General features: G+C 47.4%; 1 protein-coding gene across 2 annotated transcripts in view; it reads right to left on the bottom strand.

Annotated features, from left to right (window-relative positions):
• Nucleotides 1-16,751, bottom strand: part of HDAC4 (histone deacetylase 4) — a 186,305-nt gene that overhangs the window by 147,889 nt on the left and 21,665 nt on the right. For both annotated transcript variants that reach the window (XM_063162701.1, XM_063162702.1), the window contains exon 2: nt 12,730-12,979. In XM_063162701.1, coding sequence (XP_063018771.1) covers nt 12,730-12,751 — 22 coding nt within the window. In that variant the 5' untranslated portion in view covers nt 12,752-12,979. The remainder of the gene's footprint in view (nt 1-12,729; nt 12,980-16,751) is intronic.

Below are 16,751 nucleotides of genomic sequence, written 5' to 3'. Positions count from 1 at the left end.
TTAAGCAGCAAGAAAGCAATTAATAGTATTGACTTTGAAGAAACACACAGCACTAGGTGCATTCCACTCCTTACCACAAGGTGTTTTTCCCTCTGTTTCCACCCTGGACTATTCCTTAGAAAGCCCACAAAGCAGCAGTTTAGGGGAAGAAAGGGAAAAAGAAAACAAAAATTTTTTTAAAAAACCCCATCCAAACAACTTTACCTCCCATTACAAAATTCCAACAGCTAAAATACTTAAGGTGTCCCATGGAAATTCCACGGAAATTAAGCACAGAGGACAAGAGCAAGGGGCAGAGGCAGCACTGCTGTAGCCAGCAGTTCCTTACTCCAGGACATAACTTTACACCTGTCCACACTTCACTGCTCTTCTTCAAGCATCCAAATGAATGTGTTTATTATTCCATTTCACCTCCAGGTGTCCATCCACTAAAATCCATCAGGGATTTAGTCTGTGGTGATGGCATGTTTCTGGCTGGTGAAGGAGTGTCACAGACATCTTTGACGAAAAATCCTTTCCTTAGGATTTTTCCTCCTGAGAAGCTGAGAAGCCTCAGGAACAAAATGCAAACATTGATTACCTGCTGCTGTGGAATGCAACAGGTGCATCTGTGATTGGTCTCATAGAGTTGTTTCTAGTTAATGGCCAATCACAGTCAGCTGGTTTGGACTCTGTCTGAGACACAAGCCTTTGTTATCATTCTTTTCTATTCTTAGCTAGCCTTCTGATGAAACCTTTATTCTTTTAGTATAGTTTTAATGTAATATATATCATAAAATAATAAATCAAGCCTTCTGAAACATGGAGTCAGATCCTCGTCTCTCCCTCATCTGAAAACCCCTGTGAACATGGTCACAAAGGAGTTCATGGATTGTGCTTTGGATATCTCTGGCTTGCTGGGGGCAAGCCAGACAGCAAAGGGGTCCTCTCCAAAACCAGCACACAGCCCAGTCAAAACACATCCTGGAGCATGCCAAGGGCAGAACAGGGAACCCCAAGTGAGGCCAAGGAGAGAGTTTTAATTCCATGCCTCTCAACACCTGTATTTCAAGCAGCATGCAACACTCTGAGGAAAGGGACTGCAAGGCTGACTAGCTCAGGGACCAAGATGGAAAAGCTGTTTCTCCAGCACCAAAAATTTTAAGTGCTTATTCATCCCTGCTTGTCATCTGTAAGCAAACTACTCCTCCATTCACTAGAGGCTGGCAGAATGCAAAGGCGTCGCGCAGGAGCCTTCCCCGGTACTATTATAAATTATGCTATTTTTGCCTCTGAGCCTCCGGTAGCACGGATCCCACATCCCTCACAGCCTCACAGCACTCTGCTATTGTGTCTTGCTGAGCCTGAGGTGTTTTCCTGCTGCAGCTTCACCTGCTGAGAGCAGAGCTGCTGTGCCACGTGCCTGCTCCGTGTGCAGCCACTCGTTTGGAGCACAGGGCAATTCATCCACAGCCACATGCGAGCCCCGGAGCTTTTGGCACTCCTGGCAACCATGGAAGAGCTGCCACAGCCATGCCAGGCACCAAACCTAGCACATCCCATCCCATCACACTCTGCCCTCTCAGCTCTTCCCACCAGCACCACGCTTTCCCTGCTGCCAGACAAAACATCTGGCCAAGGGATGAGGCAGAGGTCAGCAGAAGCCACACAGCAAGGCACGGGATGCTCGGAGTGATCCCTCATTAGATGTGGCAGCATTTGTCACCCTGCACCCACAGCAGCGCTCTGTGAGCCCCCCAGTGCTGAGGGGTAAAACACCCCACACACCTGAGCTGAAATTATAATTTGGGGACCAGAGACAGCACAGCTCGAATGCTCTGCCTGCACACAAGGCCTGAGCCAGGAGATGTGGAAGCTCCGAGTCAGAAGCATTCCAATTAAAAGACTCAGCAGATGACCAGTGCAAGTGGCCAGCAGCCTCCACTAGTTCCAGTTTGGGAGGAGGAGGAGGAGGAGGGAGGAGAAACATCCCAGGCGGATTTTTCCTCCCTGCATCCTTCCCTTGCACAAAGGTATCCTTAGTCAGGGAAATCATTAACTTGGAAGAGGCAGAGCGGTAAATAACGCAGATCTAAGCAGATAAATCACGGAGAATTTGCCAATACTGAGAATATATTAACAAACCAAGATGTTATTAACAACTTGCAAATGTGACAAAGCCAGTGAAGCTCACAGACACGATGGAAACACAGGCTTGGTGGGAAACAGTAAGCAAAAATATTAAAGGAGCAAATACTGAGCATTCTGCCTTTTTCAAAATCTTTGAAAGCTGTTGGTGAGATGGTGTCTTTGCCATATACAATCTCACCAACAACAGTTCCTAAACACTACCTACTGCTTCTTACTGCAAAATAAAACCAGATGAAGATTTTGGGGGGGTGAAAAACCCACTGATGTTCAAAGAAAATAGTCCCACAGTTGTTTCTTGCAAGAGGAAAAAGGAGTTTCCAGCGAGACAAAACTCATCTCCCAACACAAGTGCGTATCATACCTCTGCCTGCTCAAGCCACAAATGTTTATGTGCCTAAACCAAATACTCCATCATTATTTCTGCATAAAAACAAGCTCCTTCTGCAGAGCTCTCTGGCTTCAGGAGCCTGAAAAGCCAAACAAGACACCACAAGCAGACCCCTTTATCCCACAGCTCACCTTCCCCAGGAGGGAGGGCTCATCCCAGGGTAGAGCTGGGCTGCTGCAAATACAGAACCCAGCTCTGGGGACTGGTGGCTCCTGAAGGGACTCTCCTGCCTGCCTCTCCTGAAGAAAGCAGCCCCAGTTGTGAAACACAAGCTGAAATAGGAAGGAAATATTTAATTTTAGAGTCCACGTGGTGTTTTGAACACTTCCAGGGATGGCAACTCCACCACTGCACCGAGCAGCCTGCTTCAGTGCTTTACAAGAAAAGAAAAATTACCTCAGGCACAAAGGAATTAATTCAGAGACTCCTCAATGTGGGATGGGCATCCCAGAGAGCTCCCAGAACCAACAACCACCCCATGTCCCAGTGACACAACCCCCGTCGCCTTTTCCTGCAACCTCAACCCCTTGTGGCTCCCTCAGCGCCACCCTGCCCATCACTGACCAAGGAACAAACAAACTGATCGGGAAAACGCTTTTAAACCTGCATTTTCACGCTCAGACCTCGAGCTCTTATGGGGGAAAAGCGCACCAGGGTTATTTTTGCACACATTCTGCATTTTGGCCAAAACACATCAATCTCTCTGTGAATATTAGTGTGCAGCTCCAGAGAGGAAGGCCAAGAGAACAAGATGAGAAATCCTAGAAAATACAGAGTTTATCAAATCCCCACACGAGGCTGAGAGCCAGCCATGCTCTCCTCTCTGGCAATGCAAGTCACCTTGGAGCAGAGAGTGTTCTCCCCAAAATAGGTGTTCCACCTCTGGAATTTCTTGCAAACCCAAATCCCATCAAGGTCTCCCTTCCAAACCCAAATCCCATCAAGTCCCCCCTTCTGTGGATCCATTGCCATGCACAGAATGGGTTGTTTTTCAAAGGACAGAAGGAATACCTGCAGAAGTTTATAATGGAACAGTTTGGTTTAGAGCAGCTACAGCTGATTTCTCAAAACTGGCAAAAATACCTGCCAAGAGTTTTCATCCACAGGTGGGATATTGAGGAATTTCCCCCCACCCCTCCACCAGCAGTTTGTGTTTGTATTTAGATGTAGATTAGGGAATAACAAATAAAAAAAAAAAAAATCTAAATTTTAGAAACACTCCTACATCATTCTTACTCTCAAGCCTGCTCAACTGCTCCATTCAGAGGCAGGGCAGCTGTGGGGGCAGCGGGAGGAGGAATGTGCTCCAGGGAAGGCCAGAGAGCAGTTCCACCAGGACATTCTCCAAGGAGAAACCTCTGCAGACGCCCAGCAGTTTCCATCCCCACTCTGAAGCCGCCAATGGATGGTCCCAGCCTCTCCAGCAGCTCCCTCAAGCTTCCCTGGTGCAGGAGGATGACCCACTTTCCAGGTTTCTCACCTCCCTCCCCATTTCCAGCAGCGTTCAGAACGCTGTTTGCACAACAGCTGTTCCAGCAAATGGCTTTGCAGAAAGCCTCTTTCATCTGGTGGCTGGAACATCTAAAGATCAAGTCCCTGTTGCCCAATGGTTTGGGCAATCGCTCCCCAAAACATCACGTTCTTTTGTGCAACTGCTATCCCACCGTTTTCTCCAACAAAAGCAAACACCAGAAATACCAGCTAAAAAAAAAAAAAAAAAAAGATAAAATTAAAAAAAAATAAATTAAAAAATAAAATAAAAAATAAAATTAAAAAATAAAATTAAAAAATAAAATAAAAAAATAAAATTAAAAAATAAAATTAAAAAATAAAATTAAAAAAATAAAATTAAAAAAATAAAATTAAAAAAATAAAATTAAAAAAATAAAATTAAAAAAATAAAATTAAAAAAAAAAAAGTTTGAGCAAGCAGCTTGAGAAGGAGCCTCCCAAGTGATGGGAGGTGAAGCAACGAAACAAGGCTGGGAGTCACTGAGCAGAACCTTGCTCACAGCCACAAACACACTCCTGCTTTCCCAGCAAATCAAACAGATGCACCCAAACCCACGATGTCCTAAGCTGCAGAACAATATATATATTTATAACTAGAGCAGAATTCCAGAAGCTAAGGAGGGGTGGGGGGGTGAAGGGGCTGGCAGCACCGACTGCAGCAGCCCTGCCAGCCCAGCCCTGCACCCTTGGACTCGACCACCCTGCAGCTGCAGGCTGGGACCTCTGGCCTGCCTGGGGGCACGCTGGAGTCCAAGAGTATTTACGCTGACAGAGACAAGCGAGGGCTGTGACGATTTATTGACGCAAGAGCTATTTTGTGCTCCATGCCAGAAATTAATCAGTGGAGGAGGAGGAATTCTCCTTAAGCGCTTTGGTGAGCTGCTAAAAACAACAGGCTGAGGTCTCCCATGACAAACAGCGCTGAAAAGAGAGGAAAGGGAAGGAAAAAAAAAAAAAATAAAATTAAAAGGGCAACTTCCACAGAGCAGCTTCTTTGGAAGGATTCAGGAATCGGGCAGTGCCTGAGCAGAACTGCCTGCATAACTTTCCTTGTGAAAGAGAAAATACATGAGAGGAACGAATCAGAGCTTTCCCAAAGCTCTGTCAACACAAGCTGGTGCTGTGTTTGTTCAAATCAACCTGTCTCAAGTTTATTTGGGGGAGGTGGTGAAGGTGTAGCGACCCTTCAGGTTGGCTCTACCTGCTGCAGTTAAGATTAAAAAGAAGGAAACCAGGAGCAACAGTCCCATCACCTCCTTGAAAGAGCTACTGCACAGAGCTCCACTTTGAAGGGAAAAAATGAAAAAGAAAAGAATCTTTAATGCAGGCTGAAGGAATAGCATCAGCCCTACCTGCCAAGAAGACATCACGATAAACCTGTCAAGAGTTACGAGCCTGCAGAACAGGCCTTGCACCTGCTGGAAAGGAAAAAAAGGAAGGGAAAAAGCCATCTAATGCCAATCAGATTCTTGCTGCTGGCAGGGAAGAGATGCCAGAGCCCTTCTCCTAGGTTTGGTAAGCTGTGAGGATCACATGCTTTCCCCTGGCAGAGGTTCTGTGAGACCACTGGCACCTTAGTTAGAATAAAGCAAGTTCTGGGAAGTTGCAGAGATTTTTCCTGAAGCGACAGACGTCAAGGATTCAGTACTTGGATGGACTTGTGGAGTTTGGTGTATGATCTTTTTTACTGTTTTGGATGATTTTACGGCCAGAAAAGAGAGGGTTGGTCTAGTTCAGGCTTTTATGTCTTCCCACAGGAGCAGCTCATGCATCTTCTAGATCAGGAGTGAAAAAAAAAACGTTTAAAACTGTTTCCCTTTATAGGCAGCATAAAATAAAGGTCACAGTTAACAGAGAGGGTTAAGCCTCGCTTGAGTAGAAAGTGCAAGTTTTGAATGCCGAAACAGAAGAGCGAAATACAATTCTCAATGGATTATTTTAACATCACCACCAGGCTTTAAGGGTTTCCTGCCTGAAGAATTGTCAATTGATCAGAGCTGCCTAAACCACCTTTCCAGCAGCAGGCAAAGAATCCAGCTGCCCTCCTCAGATCTCTGAGCAGATCTCCCAGCCGGGGCCGCGTTTCCCATCTCCGGCCGCTCCCGTTGGCCGAGCCCCGCATTGATCCGGGGCCATCGACCCCGGGTGACACCAAGAGCCACCACACGGGAGTTCAGGGACAGCAGCACTGCCAGGGAAACTCAGCATCCACAGCACAGCCCACAGAGCCCCCAGCCCCTCGCTCCGCGGTTTGATCCCGGTGGGATCACAGGAGCACAAAGCAGGCACCTGAGGCCAAGGCTGGCAGCTCACAGCTCCCATCACCATTTGCCCCATAAAGCTATTTATGTGGTTTGGCAGCACAAGGGCTTCCAGAATAGCAAAAGGGTCAGGATTGATTTTTTTTTTTTTTTTTTTTTTTTAAAACAAAAAAACAACAAGTGATTTCTTTGAATTCGGCTGCGATTTCTCCGACGCGCTGCTGATCCCAGCCCTCGCACAGAGCACAGGGGGTTTCCAGCAATCCCCTCCACTGCAAGCAGCTCTGCATTGCTGGGGAGTTTCTCCTGGAGGAGAGGCACTCTGCTTCTGCTCTGTTCACAGGGAAGTCTGTCACATCTTTTATGGAAAATCCTTTCCTTAGGATCTTTCCTCCTGAGAAGCTGCGAGGCCTCAGGAACAAAATGTAAACATTGATTATCTGCTGCTGTGGAATGCAACAGGTAAAACTTTGATTGGCTCATGTTAGATGTTTGTAATTAATAGCCAATCACAGCCCAGCTAGCTCGGACAGAACCGAGCCACAAGCCTTTGTTATCATTCTTTTCTATTCTATTCCTAGCTAGCCTTCTGATGAAATCCTTTCTTCTATTCTTTTAGTATAGTTTTAACGCAATATATATCATAAAATAATAAATCAAGCCTTCTGAAACATGGAGTCAGATCCTCGTCTCCTCCCTCACCCAAGAACCCCGGTGAACACTTTCACAGTAAGTCAGCAAAATAAGTTGTTTTTCAGTGCTGGGATTGTTCAGCCCTTGGTAAAACCAAAATGACAGAAAAGAAACCCCAAGAAACAACAAAACAACAAATAAAATAAAATTTACTCCATCAGCCCCTCTAAAAATCCACATCACACAAGAGAGAAGCTGAGAGGGTGTATTTAATGGCTGTTGTCACAATCCTGCCTGTCTTTCCCCCCTTTCCCCAGGTATCCACAGGTAGCTGTGGTCAGGCTCCCGTCTCCCTGGGCTGACCCTGGCAGAACCTCCTCACTCTTGGCAACTCCAGCTTCCAAAACATTTCTTGCAACATCAAAGTGGAGCAGGGCAGCTACAAACACGGAGAAGATCAAGTCTGGCTGCAGATTCCCTGGCACAGCCTGTGCTGCCAGGGTTCAAAGCAGGAGCAGCAGTGCCCCACTGAACCCCAAACACACACCCAGGAGCTCCTGGGAACTCCCACAAGCGCTGCTGTCACCAGGGGTAGCTTCCAGCTGAGACAGGAGGGTCTCAGAAAAGCCCACCTGGGATTATTCCCACATGGAAATCACTTTTAAATAGGTATGAAGTTTAATATCAGCCTCATCCCTCTGAAAGGGTAAAAACCTGCTCCCACACCTGAGCAAATGAGTCCATCAAGCCAAAGGGTGACAGCAATCCCCAGGGGGAACTGAGCACCTCAAAGCAAGGCAGGGCACTGCATCTTTAGATTTTCCCAGTAACTGATGAAACAACACTACTTTTGATTTTGGTTATGGAAACAAAACCTTTAAAAGACCTGCTGATGGATTAATTTTTGTTTTCTTAGCAGAAGAATAAATTGTGTGCCCCATTTCTCAGTGGTGTGACCACTCCACCTGGCAGCTCAAACAGCGCAGGTGTCAAGGCCTTCCCTGCTTAATGGCCTAAATAGAAATAATAAAATAAAGAAATAAAAGTGGGCGGGGGGAAATTCCTGGTAAATGGCAAGCTGTGAGGAGAAAGGGACTGGCAAAGCTTTACTGAAAGATGGGAGAATCACCAATTCCACAACTGTTCATTCTCCAGTCAGGCACCTGCTACTCCACATTCACTCACTCCCAGCTATCCTCTGACTGTAAGGGCAGCTTCTGCAGATGTCAGGGGATGAAAAAGATACACTAAACACTACACTGAAAGAAGAAACCTCACTGCAATTGTTTATTCACTCTTCTGGTAGCAGATTGAATTGGGGAAGTATGAGACACAGGGCAAACTGGGCTTGACGAAAAGTGAGTAACAAAAATGCAGTAACCTCATGGAAAAAGGTCTGTCTCCTTTCCAAGTGGGACACAAGATCCCATGGACTATCTCAAACATTATTACAGAATCACCTGACTTTAAAGGTACAACCTTTCTTATATCCTTCCCCTAACCTGTACTTCACTCAAAATAATCCAGAGTTCTCAGCCTCTCATCACAAGTACCTGCTTCTCATCTTTGCACTGCAGGAAACATCACAGGCTAAAAAACTTACTTTAGAAACAGGCTTTTAAAGAATTCCTAAGTGCAAGAACTGCATTTAAAGAAAAAGCAGAAATGAGAGGAATGTACTTGGCAGGGACACTGACCTAGCAGGAACTTCAGCTTGAACCCCAAGTTGAAGCACAAAACTATTCTTCTCTTTTGAGGGTACAATCAAAACCTTGCACAGAAAGTCCCAACTATTTGAAGCTCCAGAAAGTGAAAACTTCACAGGTTTAGTGGGAGCAGACTTAAAACTTTCAAGGACCTCAAAATGACACCGTTCCTAGAGGAAATTCAGGACAGGCTCAGCTCCCACATGGGTAAGAACAGGAATGGAGGTGGAAAAGGTGTTCTGTAGAGGGCTGGAGAAAGAAAAGTGAATGGAGACATGGCCAGTTCCATCTGCTGGAGTTTCCAGCTGTTCTAACCAGAGCTTGTTGCTGAGTTTGCCCCACAGCCAACCCCAAAGTCCCCCCCCCCAAAACTGGGGGACCAGGCTGCTCAGGGGAACAGCCTCTGAATTCCCAGTCCAGAATAATCCAGTAAAACCAGAGCACCCGGTAAAGGGAAGCAGGGCTCTCTGGAAGTGTCCAAGGCCAGGCTGGAGGGGGCTTGGAGCAACCTGGGATAGTGGAAGGTGTCCCTGCCCATGGATGGAGTGGGCTTCTTCACAGCCCCTTCCCACCCAAACCATTCCATGGCTCCATCATACACCAGCTCCAGGTGTTCTTCCACAGTCACCAAGCACCCAGCCCTGCTAGAGGAGGGCTGGAGCTCACCCCCACAGTCCCTACGCTTATTTGAAATGATGCTTTTGCCCCCAGATAACTTCCCCAGACAGCCTCGTTGCTGCCAAGAAGTAGGTCAGTGTCATTTAAAGCCGCCTTGAAATGCATCTCCACAAGAAACTTCTTAATCTTTAAAAAGAGAAGGCATCAAATATTTATCGCGCCGTGCAAAACGTTGGGAGATGCTCATGGGGAGAGCTCCTCTGTGCGTGTGTGCTGCATGGAATGGCTTTCCACGCCTCACTGGGCTGTGGAGCAGGGCAGCAGAGTGGCTGGCTGCAGATAAAGGCCCGTGCAGAAGTCCTTATCAGCCCAGCAAATCGCAGTACGTGACTCCCCAACTCGTTCTCCCGGTGCCGTGTGATCCCGGAGCTCTCTGCTTCCTCAGGGAGCTCCTCTCAGCCCTAATGATCCCTGCTGCAGATTGCGCCCTATCAGCCAGGCAGCTCATTCTCAAAACTTCAATATTCCTAATTATCAAACATTCAGCACTGCAAAATGTAGCTGAAATTTGCATCTCTGCAAGAGTGGCTCTGAAGAAAGGATGGAGCATTTGCATTCAGACTGGTTAATTCCTGCAGGATAACATTTCATAAACAAAATGCTTCATTGAACATGGAGATTTTCAGCTTTTACAAAGGAAAGTGAACTTTAAACAAATACAAATCAGTTGAGTGATTAACTTTAAGTGTTTTGGTTTTTTAAAACTAATCTTTATGTATAACTAGTATCAGCAGAACAATCTTTACTGATTAAAGAAGAGAACGATAGTGAAACTCAAGCCACTGAAAATTAAGGGGGGAGGTAGAAGGCAACTGCAAGGAATCATTTAAGGTAAATAAGAGAGGGGGGAAAAACCCTAAAACATTTAAAAAACCCTATAAAAACACCCCACACCTACTCCCAACCCAGTCAGCCTGGGAAAGGTGAGCACCACGGGTTATGTAAGGCAAGCCTAAATTGTGGCCAACGCGAACAGGTTAAGGAGTGAAACTAAACACGCTTCCCCCCGCCCCCCCAAGCTTTGTCATAATCCTAAATGTTATCTTAATTAGCCTAATTGTCTTAATTATACTTCGCAGCAACTTGAGCCTTCTGCAGCACAATCCCAGCGTCTTTTTTTTTTCCAGCTTTGTTCCAGCGCTGGAAGAGGCGGCGACTCCTCTGCCAAAAGCCAAAGGCCACGTGATGCCTCCCAGGAAGTTTTCTCCCACCTGGGTATTCTTCTTCTTCTCCTCCAAAAGCTATTTCTTATTCCCTACAGAATCTCAGCCCAAAACACAACAAGAGAAGAGGCAGTGGTGGGGGAAGGAGTCACACTTTTCTTAGCCAGCTGAAATCTCCTCCGTATTTTTCCACCTTGTTCGGTGAGAAGCTCTCAGTGCCCAACACTTCTCACAAAAGCTTTGCAGAGTGAAATGAGAAAAAATAAAAAAAAAAGGAACAGAAAAAAAACCCAACCCAAACCACTTCCATTCATCTATGCCGCAACAATTTCATGGCACAGCTCCTAAAACATCCCATTAGTGCTGGCCTTGGAGAAGATTAGAGAAGAAAGCTTGAACCCACTGAAGCAAGGCTTAATGGGCTCTTGAGTTAAGCCAGAGCCTTCCCTTAAACAATGCCCATCATTAGGAATAATTACCTATAGCTGTATAATCAACATGGCTATGATAACTGACATGAGAAGTCCAGATGTCATCTTTGGCAAGGCTTGAGAAATATTTCTGCTCCTTATTATACAACTGACTCTTGAAAGAGAAACGAGCAGCAAGAACACCGGGGGTGAAAAGCCGCCACAAAACACCGCAGAATTCCAACCCAACCCTTGGAAGTACAACCAGAGTAAGAATCCAGCACCCAGGAAGGGCACAAGGTGGGTATCCAGCAGCATCCTGCCCAGCTGCAGCACCCTGGCTTTTGATCAGACCACCCTTCCCAGCACCATTCTAGAAAGGGTCCTTAGAAAAACAAAGCTCAAGCTGATTTTTGGCTCTACAGGAACGCTGAGCCAAAGCAGCAGGAAGGGGCATGAGAAACAAGTGTTCAGTGATGGATTATGGAAGGAAGCAAGGCAAACCAGCACCAGGCTTCCACTGGCAAGAGCCCAACCAGGAAGGACATCAGCACTTCCCAAAGCTCGGGAGAGCAGCTCCTTGAGGAGCCAAGGAACACCCACGGCTGGGCTTGCACTGCAGGTGGGTGTTTAAGGTGTCCCACCACCACGAGGAGAGAAAAGCAGGCAGCCACAGCTGCCCAGCCTCCCTCCTGACTCATGGAAACACTGAAACAGCAATTATCTGTTATCTGAAGAACAGAGCTCCTGAAAAACATCACTCTGCATTCGTGTCTCCAGTAAACACCTGCATTCATACAAACACACATTTCTCAACTCCTCAGAGTACCAACAAATTCCATCATCTAACACTGCTATAATATGGAAGCAGAGGCCAGGTCTGTTTTTTGTCTTTTTGATCATTCTGATGATTTTAGAGACTCATAAACTCATTTCAGTTGGGAGGAGAAGGTCAGATCTCCCCCTGCTGCCTGTAGACTCCAGCACCCCTATTTATTGCAGGATTTCTTCCCCCTTAAATCTTTGGGGCTGCTCTGTGGCTTTTAGCACTTCAGCCTTAATTGTTAACCTCAACCTGATTAAACTGAAGTCACAGAGTAATCTCTCAGAGGCAGAGTGAAATAAGTCCTTCCACGTGCCTTGTTGTTGTTGGATTATTTGCTTCCCAGCAGTCAGTTCTCTACCATAAACTGACACAGCCCAAGCACAATTAAAATTCCTCTCACAAAGCTCTAACTAACACAAAAGTTGCCCCAGACTCCCTAAAAACAAATGTGTGAGGCACCTTTAAGCTGGAAAGCAGGTAACTGAGCAGCTACAGATCCTCCCGATAGACAGAAATGCACAATTTGGTAGTGATGAATCATGCCTCAATTTACAAGACACATTAGGGATAATCCCCCAGACAGCATTGAGGTGGATCAATTGACTTTTGTTCTAGCAAAACTATTCCTTCCTGTTAAAAAGTCCAACAGGTTTCTTAAATATCAATAAAGGCAGCAGCAGAACCATGCCCATTCCTTGGAAGTACACTCCATATCATTAGGGCTCATCAGCAGGGATTTAACAAATTAAATATCTGGTTAACGACTCAGAAAATACCTATTTTCACTGATGCAACCATTAGAAACCCAAATTCTACAACAATCAGAAGTCTGAAACAGTAAAACTTCCCTTGTGACTCTTGGTAGCACCAACAGCACTTTGCACCTTCCCACCAGGAATCAGATGGAGCAGGAAAGGGAGGGAGGGGGCCTGGATGAGCATTCCAGCACCATTAAAAGGTGTGTTCATGCACCAAACTGTGTTTTGGGGTCGCTGCTGGGACTCCAAGTGGCCTTGCCCTTACCTGGATGGCTTTGGGAGCTCATTGCTGGCAATGTCTAGTCCTTGGGAGAAGGGATTGCAGACAGATCAGCTGCCACGGGAGTAGCAGCAGCTCAAAAGAGCTCCAGTGCTTCACCAATACATAGGAGTGGGAAGTGGGGATTAAATCATGGCCACCTTGTAAAATCCAGGGCACAGTGACATGCTGAGTCGTATGGGAAGTAATCCAAGAGGGTGGCAGAGTGTCTTCCAATAGCTTTTAAAATGGGAACCTGCAATTAAAGAAAAAGATGTCTGCGTTAGCAAATGAAGATTAACAGCCATTTAAATTGTACATTATATAACCTATTTATCCCTGAGATTAAATTACAATGTTATTTTAGGCATTAAGGGCTGCAGAGAGAGTCATTTTCAGAGTTGTAAACGTTACTTTGATTAATAACCATAAAGATGCAAATTAATACTTAACATTATTTTTGCAAAAAAAACAATTAAACAACTTTCCAACGACACATTCACGTCTCAGAAACCCAAAATTCCATGTTAATTCTCATCCTCCAACAGCACCATATGAAGCCACTTCAGTCCAACAGCTTCCATATTTTAAAAGCCATATGTATGAGTGGTAACTGTACTTCACGCATCTGTTCCCCAAAGAAGTCTAAAGAAAAATTCCTCAGTGCCAAGAAGTGGTCTTGGAGCAGGAAGGAAAAAAAACCCACACAATCAATTCCACTCCCACTCTAGCCAAGCCTCCAGCAGATTACTAAGAAGCAGCTCCATACTGCCCCAGGGGGGGGAAAAAATCCACCATTCCCAATTATTTGGAAGCTGTGTAGCAGAGGGAGGGAGAGAGAACAGAGGGGAAATCACCCACAGGGTCAGCAACCCCTGGCCCCAACCCCCAAAACATGGAAATACAGAAGCAGGAGATGCCCTGGTTTGGAGAAAACCCCCCTGAGGCCCATGCTGACCTAACCAGCCACCTTCAGACCAAAGGATCTTGCTCAAGTTCAGTTTTGGGGGCAGTCAGGGGGGTTTTGGCACTATACCAAGTGACATCCAGTATTTCTCATCCTTGCAAGTGTCCAAGGCCAGGTTGGTTGCACCGGCCTTGGAGAAACCTGGGATAGTGGGAGGTGTCCCTGCCCATGGCAGGGGTGGAATGGGATGGGCTTTGAGGTTCCCTTCACCCAAACCATTCTGGGGTTCCTGAGCATCCCAGTTTTACAGACAGGCTGTCCCAGGGACCGTGCTGTGCCACTGCACGAGCTCCCAGCCAACACCCCTGACCCAGACTGAACCCAGCTGTGCCCTCCACGCAGAGCATCCCCCTGCCACAGGTGACTTCCCTTCTGTACACCATAAAACACCACAAAACCAGCAGCCCAGCCCTCCTGGGTACCATGGGGAGGCTCCTCCTGCCCGGCCAGGCATCTCCCAGCGCTGGGGTGAGGTCACCCTGCTGGCAGCAGCCAGCTCCAGCCCTTCCCCACGCATCCAGCTGACTCTGCTCACCCCAAACTGCCCTGGCAGCAGCTCCCAAGGAGTGGTGCCCTGCAGCACTGCTGGGTGGGGTGCTGCCATGGGGACTGCTGCTGCCTTGCACAAGGACCCTCTGGCCACCGTGACACGGCATTCCAGGCACTGCTGGCTGTTCCTGGAAGAGCTCCTAGCATGCTCACACCTGAGAGCTCCTTTCCAAGAAGCAAAACCAGGTCTGAGACTTTCAGTCACCGACACAGTGGCTCGGGATGGGCTTTCTAAAGTTACTTCCCTGATGTAACTTTGCCTTCCTTGCTGTGCTTCATTAAAAACCCCCTTTAATTGGCTGTTTCTCTGCAGCCCAAGTGTCTCAGCATCACCACTCTCCAAGTTCCTCTCTGCCCATCTTGCATTCTTAGAGACCTGGAACGCGTTCCATGTTACGCGTCAAACCCGAGAGAAAAATGACTTAAATGTCATTTCCAATCCCTGCAGGTCTCTGCCATCCCCAATGTTCAAGATGTTCCAGTCCCATTAATCAGCACATCCTGTTAAACAGAGCTGGGTCAGCTTAGACCAGGCATTAGCAAGATACTAACATAATTTATTTTCATTAAAACCAGCAGGTACTGCTGGAGCATAAGCCATCTCAGCTGTAGACACGAAGGATTTGGAGTGGAGCTACCAGATCTCCCTGTCCTCATTTTCCCAGCACAAGAATGAACAGTGAAAGTTTCCCAAAGAAACTGGACTGAATGAATAGCACCAAAACCATAATACAGCATCATCAGTTTAATCCATTCCTACTTCTGCCCCATCCCTGGAAGAGTTCAAGGCCAGGGGTTTGGAGCAGCCTGGGACAGTGGGAGGTGTCCCTGCCCATGGCAGGGGGTGGAATGAGATGGGTTGTTGGGTTGTAAGGTCCCTTCCAATCACTCTGTGATTCCATAATTCTCTCCAGGACACAGCAGTCCTGTCTTAAATTACCTGCCCCAGAAGTTTAATTTTCAGGTGGCCCTTGCACTGATCTCCGTGCAGACCAATGCCAGGCCTCCACCTGCAAAAATTCTGTAAATTTGTCCTTTTGCCACCATCTCAAAGAAAACACCCCTTAAATTAAAAGGAGTGAAACGCTGTCTCTCCCTGTGCCTCGGGTATTGGGAGGTCTAGAGGCTTTTCCAAGCAAATTATCTCGTTTAGGGGGAAAAAAAAAAATAAGATTAAAAAGAAAAACAAACCCGAGTTTATTTAACTTGTGCTCCAGTGCCTGCCAGGACAAGGGCGATCACCTCTGTCCCGAGGAACAGCGAGTCCACGCCGAGCATCATTCCAGAGGCACGGGCAGGCACTGGCTCAGGGCCATCTGCCACTGCCACCCCACACACAGGAGGCACCCCTGGGGCGCAGCACAGCTCCCTGCTGCATTTTGGGGTGCACCAAAAGGTTCTGAGCTGGGTTTTTGGGGTGCGCCTCAGGCTCCGGCAGCAGCGGAGATGGGCACAGCCAGGCAGAGCGTGCCGTGAGCCCCAGGATCACCTGCTGGCCACGGGAACTGGCCTGGCAGACAGCAAGCAGGGCCACAGGGACAGTGCCAGGGCTGGCAGGGCCACAGGGACCGTGCCAGGGCTGGCACATCCCTGGGCACTGAGCAAAGGAAGGGCTCGGGAGAGCGGCCACGGACAGGGCAGGGGTGGCACCAGCAGAACTGGTTTGGCAAACAGCATTTAACCAGCACTGGCATCATCAAGCTTCCTGCCTTGCAGGAGAATTTTCAGAGTCTGGTCACTGCTGGATGTTTAAAAATCTCATGAGCACAAGGAGCCATTTGATGCCTTTTTGTTTCAGCCTGCTTCTAGCAGGGCACACCTGAGAGCACAGGCTCCCTAAAACCACGCGGCTTGGTGCATCAGCAGCTGTACCATCAAAGTATCCCTGGATCAAAGGGTGGCCACGGTCTGAGAGTGCTGTCACCTCCTTGTCACAGCCCCAAACAAGCCTCTGTTCCTGCAGGACAGACTGAGGGGCAAAGCACCTCATTTCTACCTGCTTGGGAGCCTCAGCAAACCACCAAGCCTGGCAAGGCGTCTTTCCTGGGTTTAAAGTCATTTCAGATCTTCTCTTACCCCAACAGAAAGCTTTTTTCCTTTTATTTTTTTTACAGTTCTGCCCCAAGACTGATTTGTTGACAGAAGGCCTGGAGCAGCTCCCCTACAGAGAAAGCTGGGGCTGTCCAGCCTGGAGAAGAGCAGGTTGCGTGGTTGGTTACCTCAAAGCAACATTCCATCGTCTGAAGGGGGCTCTGAGGAAGCTGAAGAGGGACTCTGCACCAGGAACTGCAGTGAGGGCACAAGGAATAATGGGTTCACACTGGAAAGAGTGGGAGTTTAGGTATTTGGAAGAATGTTTTACTGTGAGGGTGGTGAGACACTGGCACAGCTCGCCCAGGGAGCTTGTGGATGCATCCCTGGCACTGCTCAAGACCTGGCTGGAGCAGCCTGGGATAGTGGAAGGTGCAGGGGGTGGAACAAGGTGATGTCTAAGGTCCCTTCCAAGCCCTTA

This window comes from Melospiza melodia, chromosome 8, assembly GCF_035770615.1.
Source record: "Melospiza melodia melodia isolate bMelMel2 chromosome 8, bMelMel2.pri, whole genome shotgun sequence".
In the NCBI taxonomy this organism is placed as follows: Eukaryota; Metazoa; Chordata; class Aves; order Passeriformes; family Passerellidae; genus Melospiza; species Melospiza melodia.
Note: the sequence above shows the minus strand (reverse complement) of the source record. Positions and strands in the feature narration are given on the sequence as shown.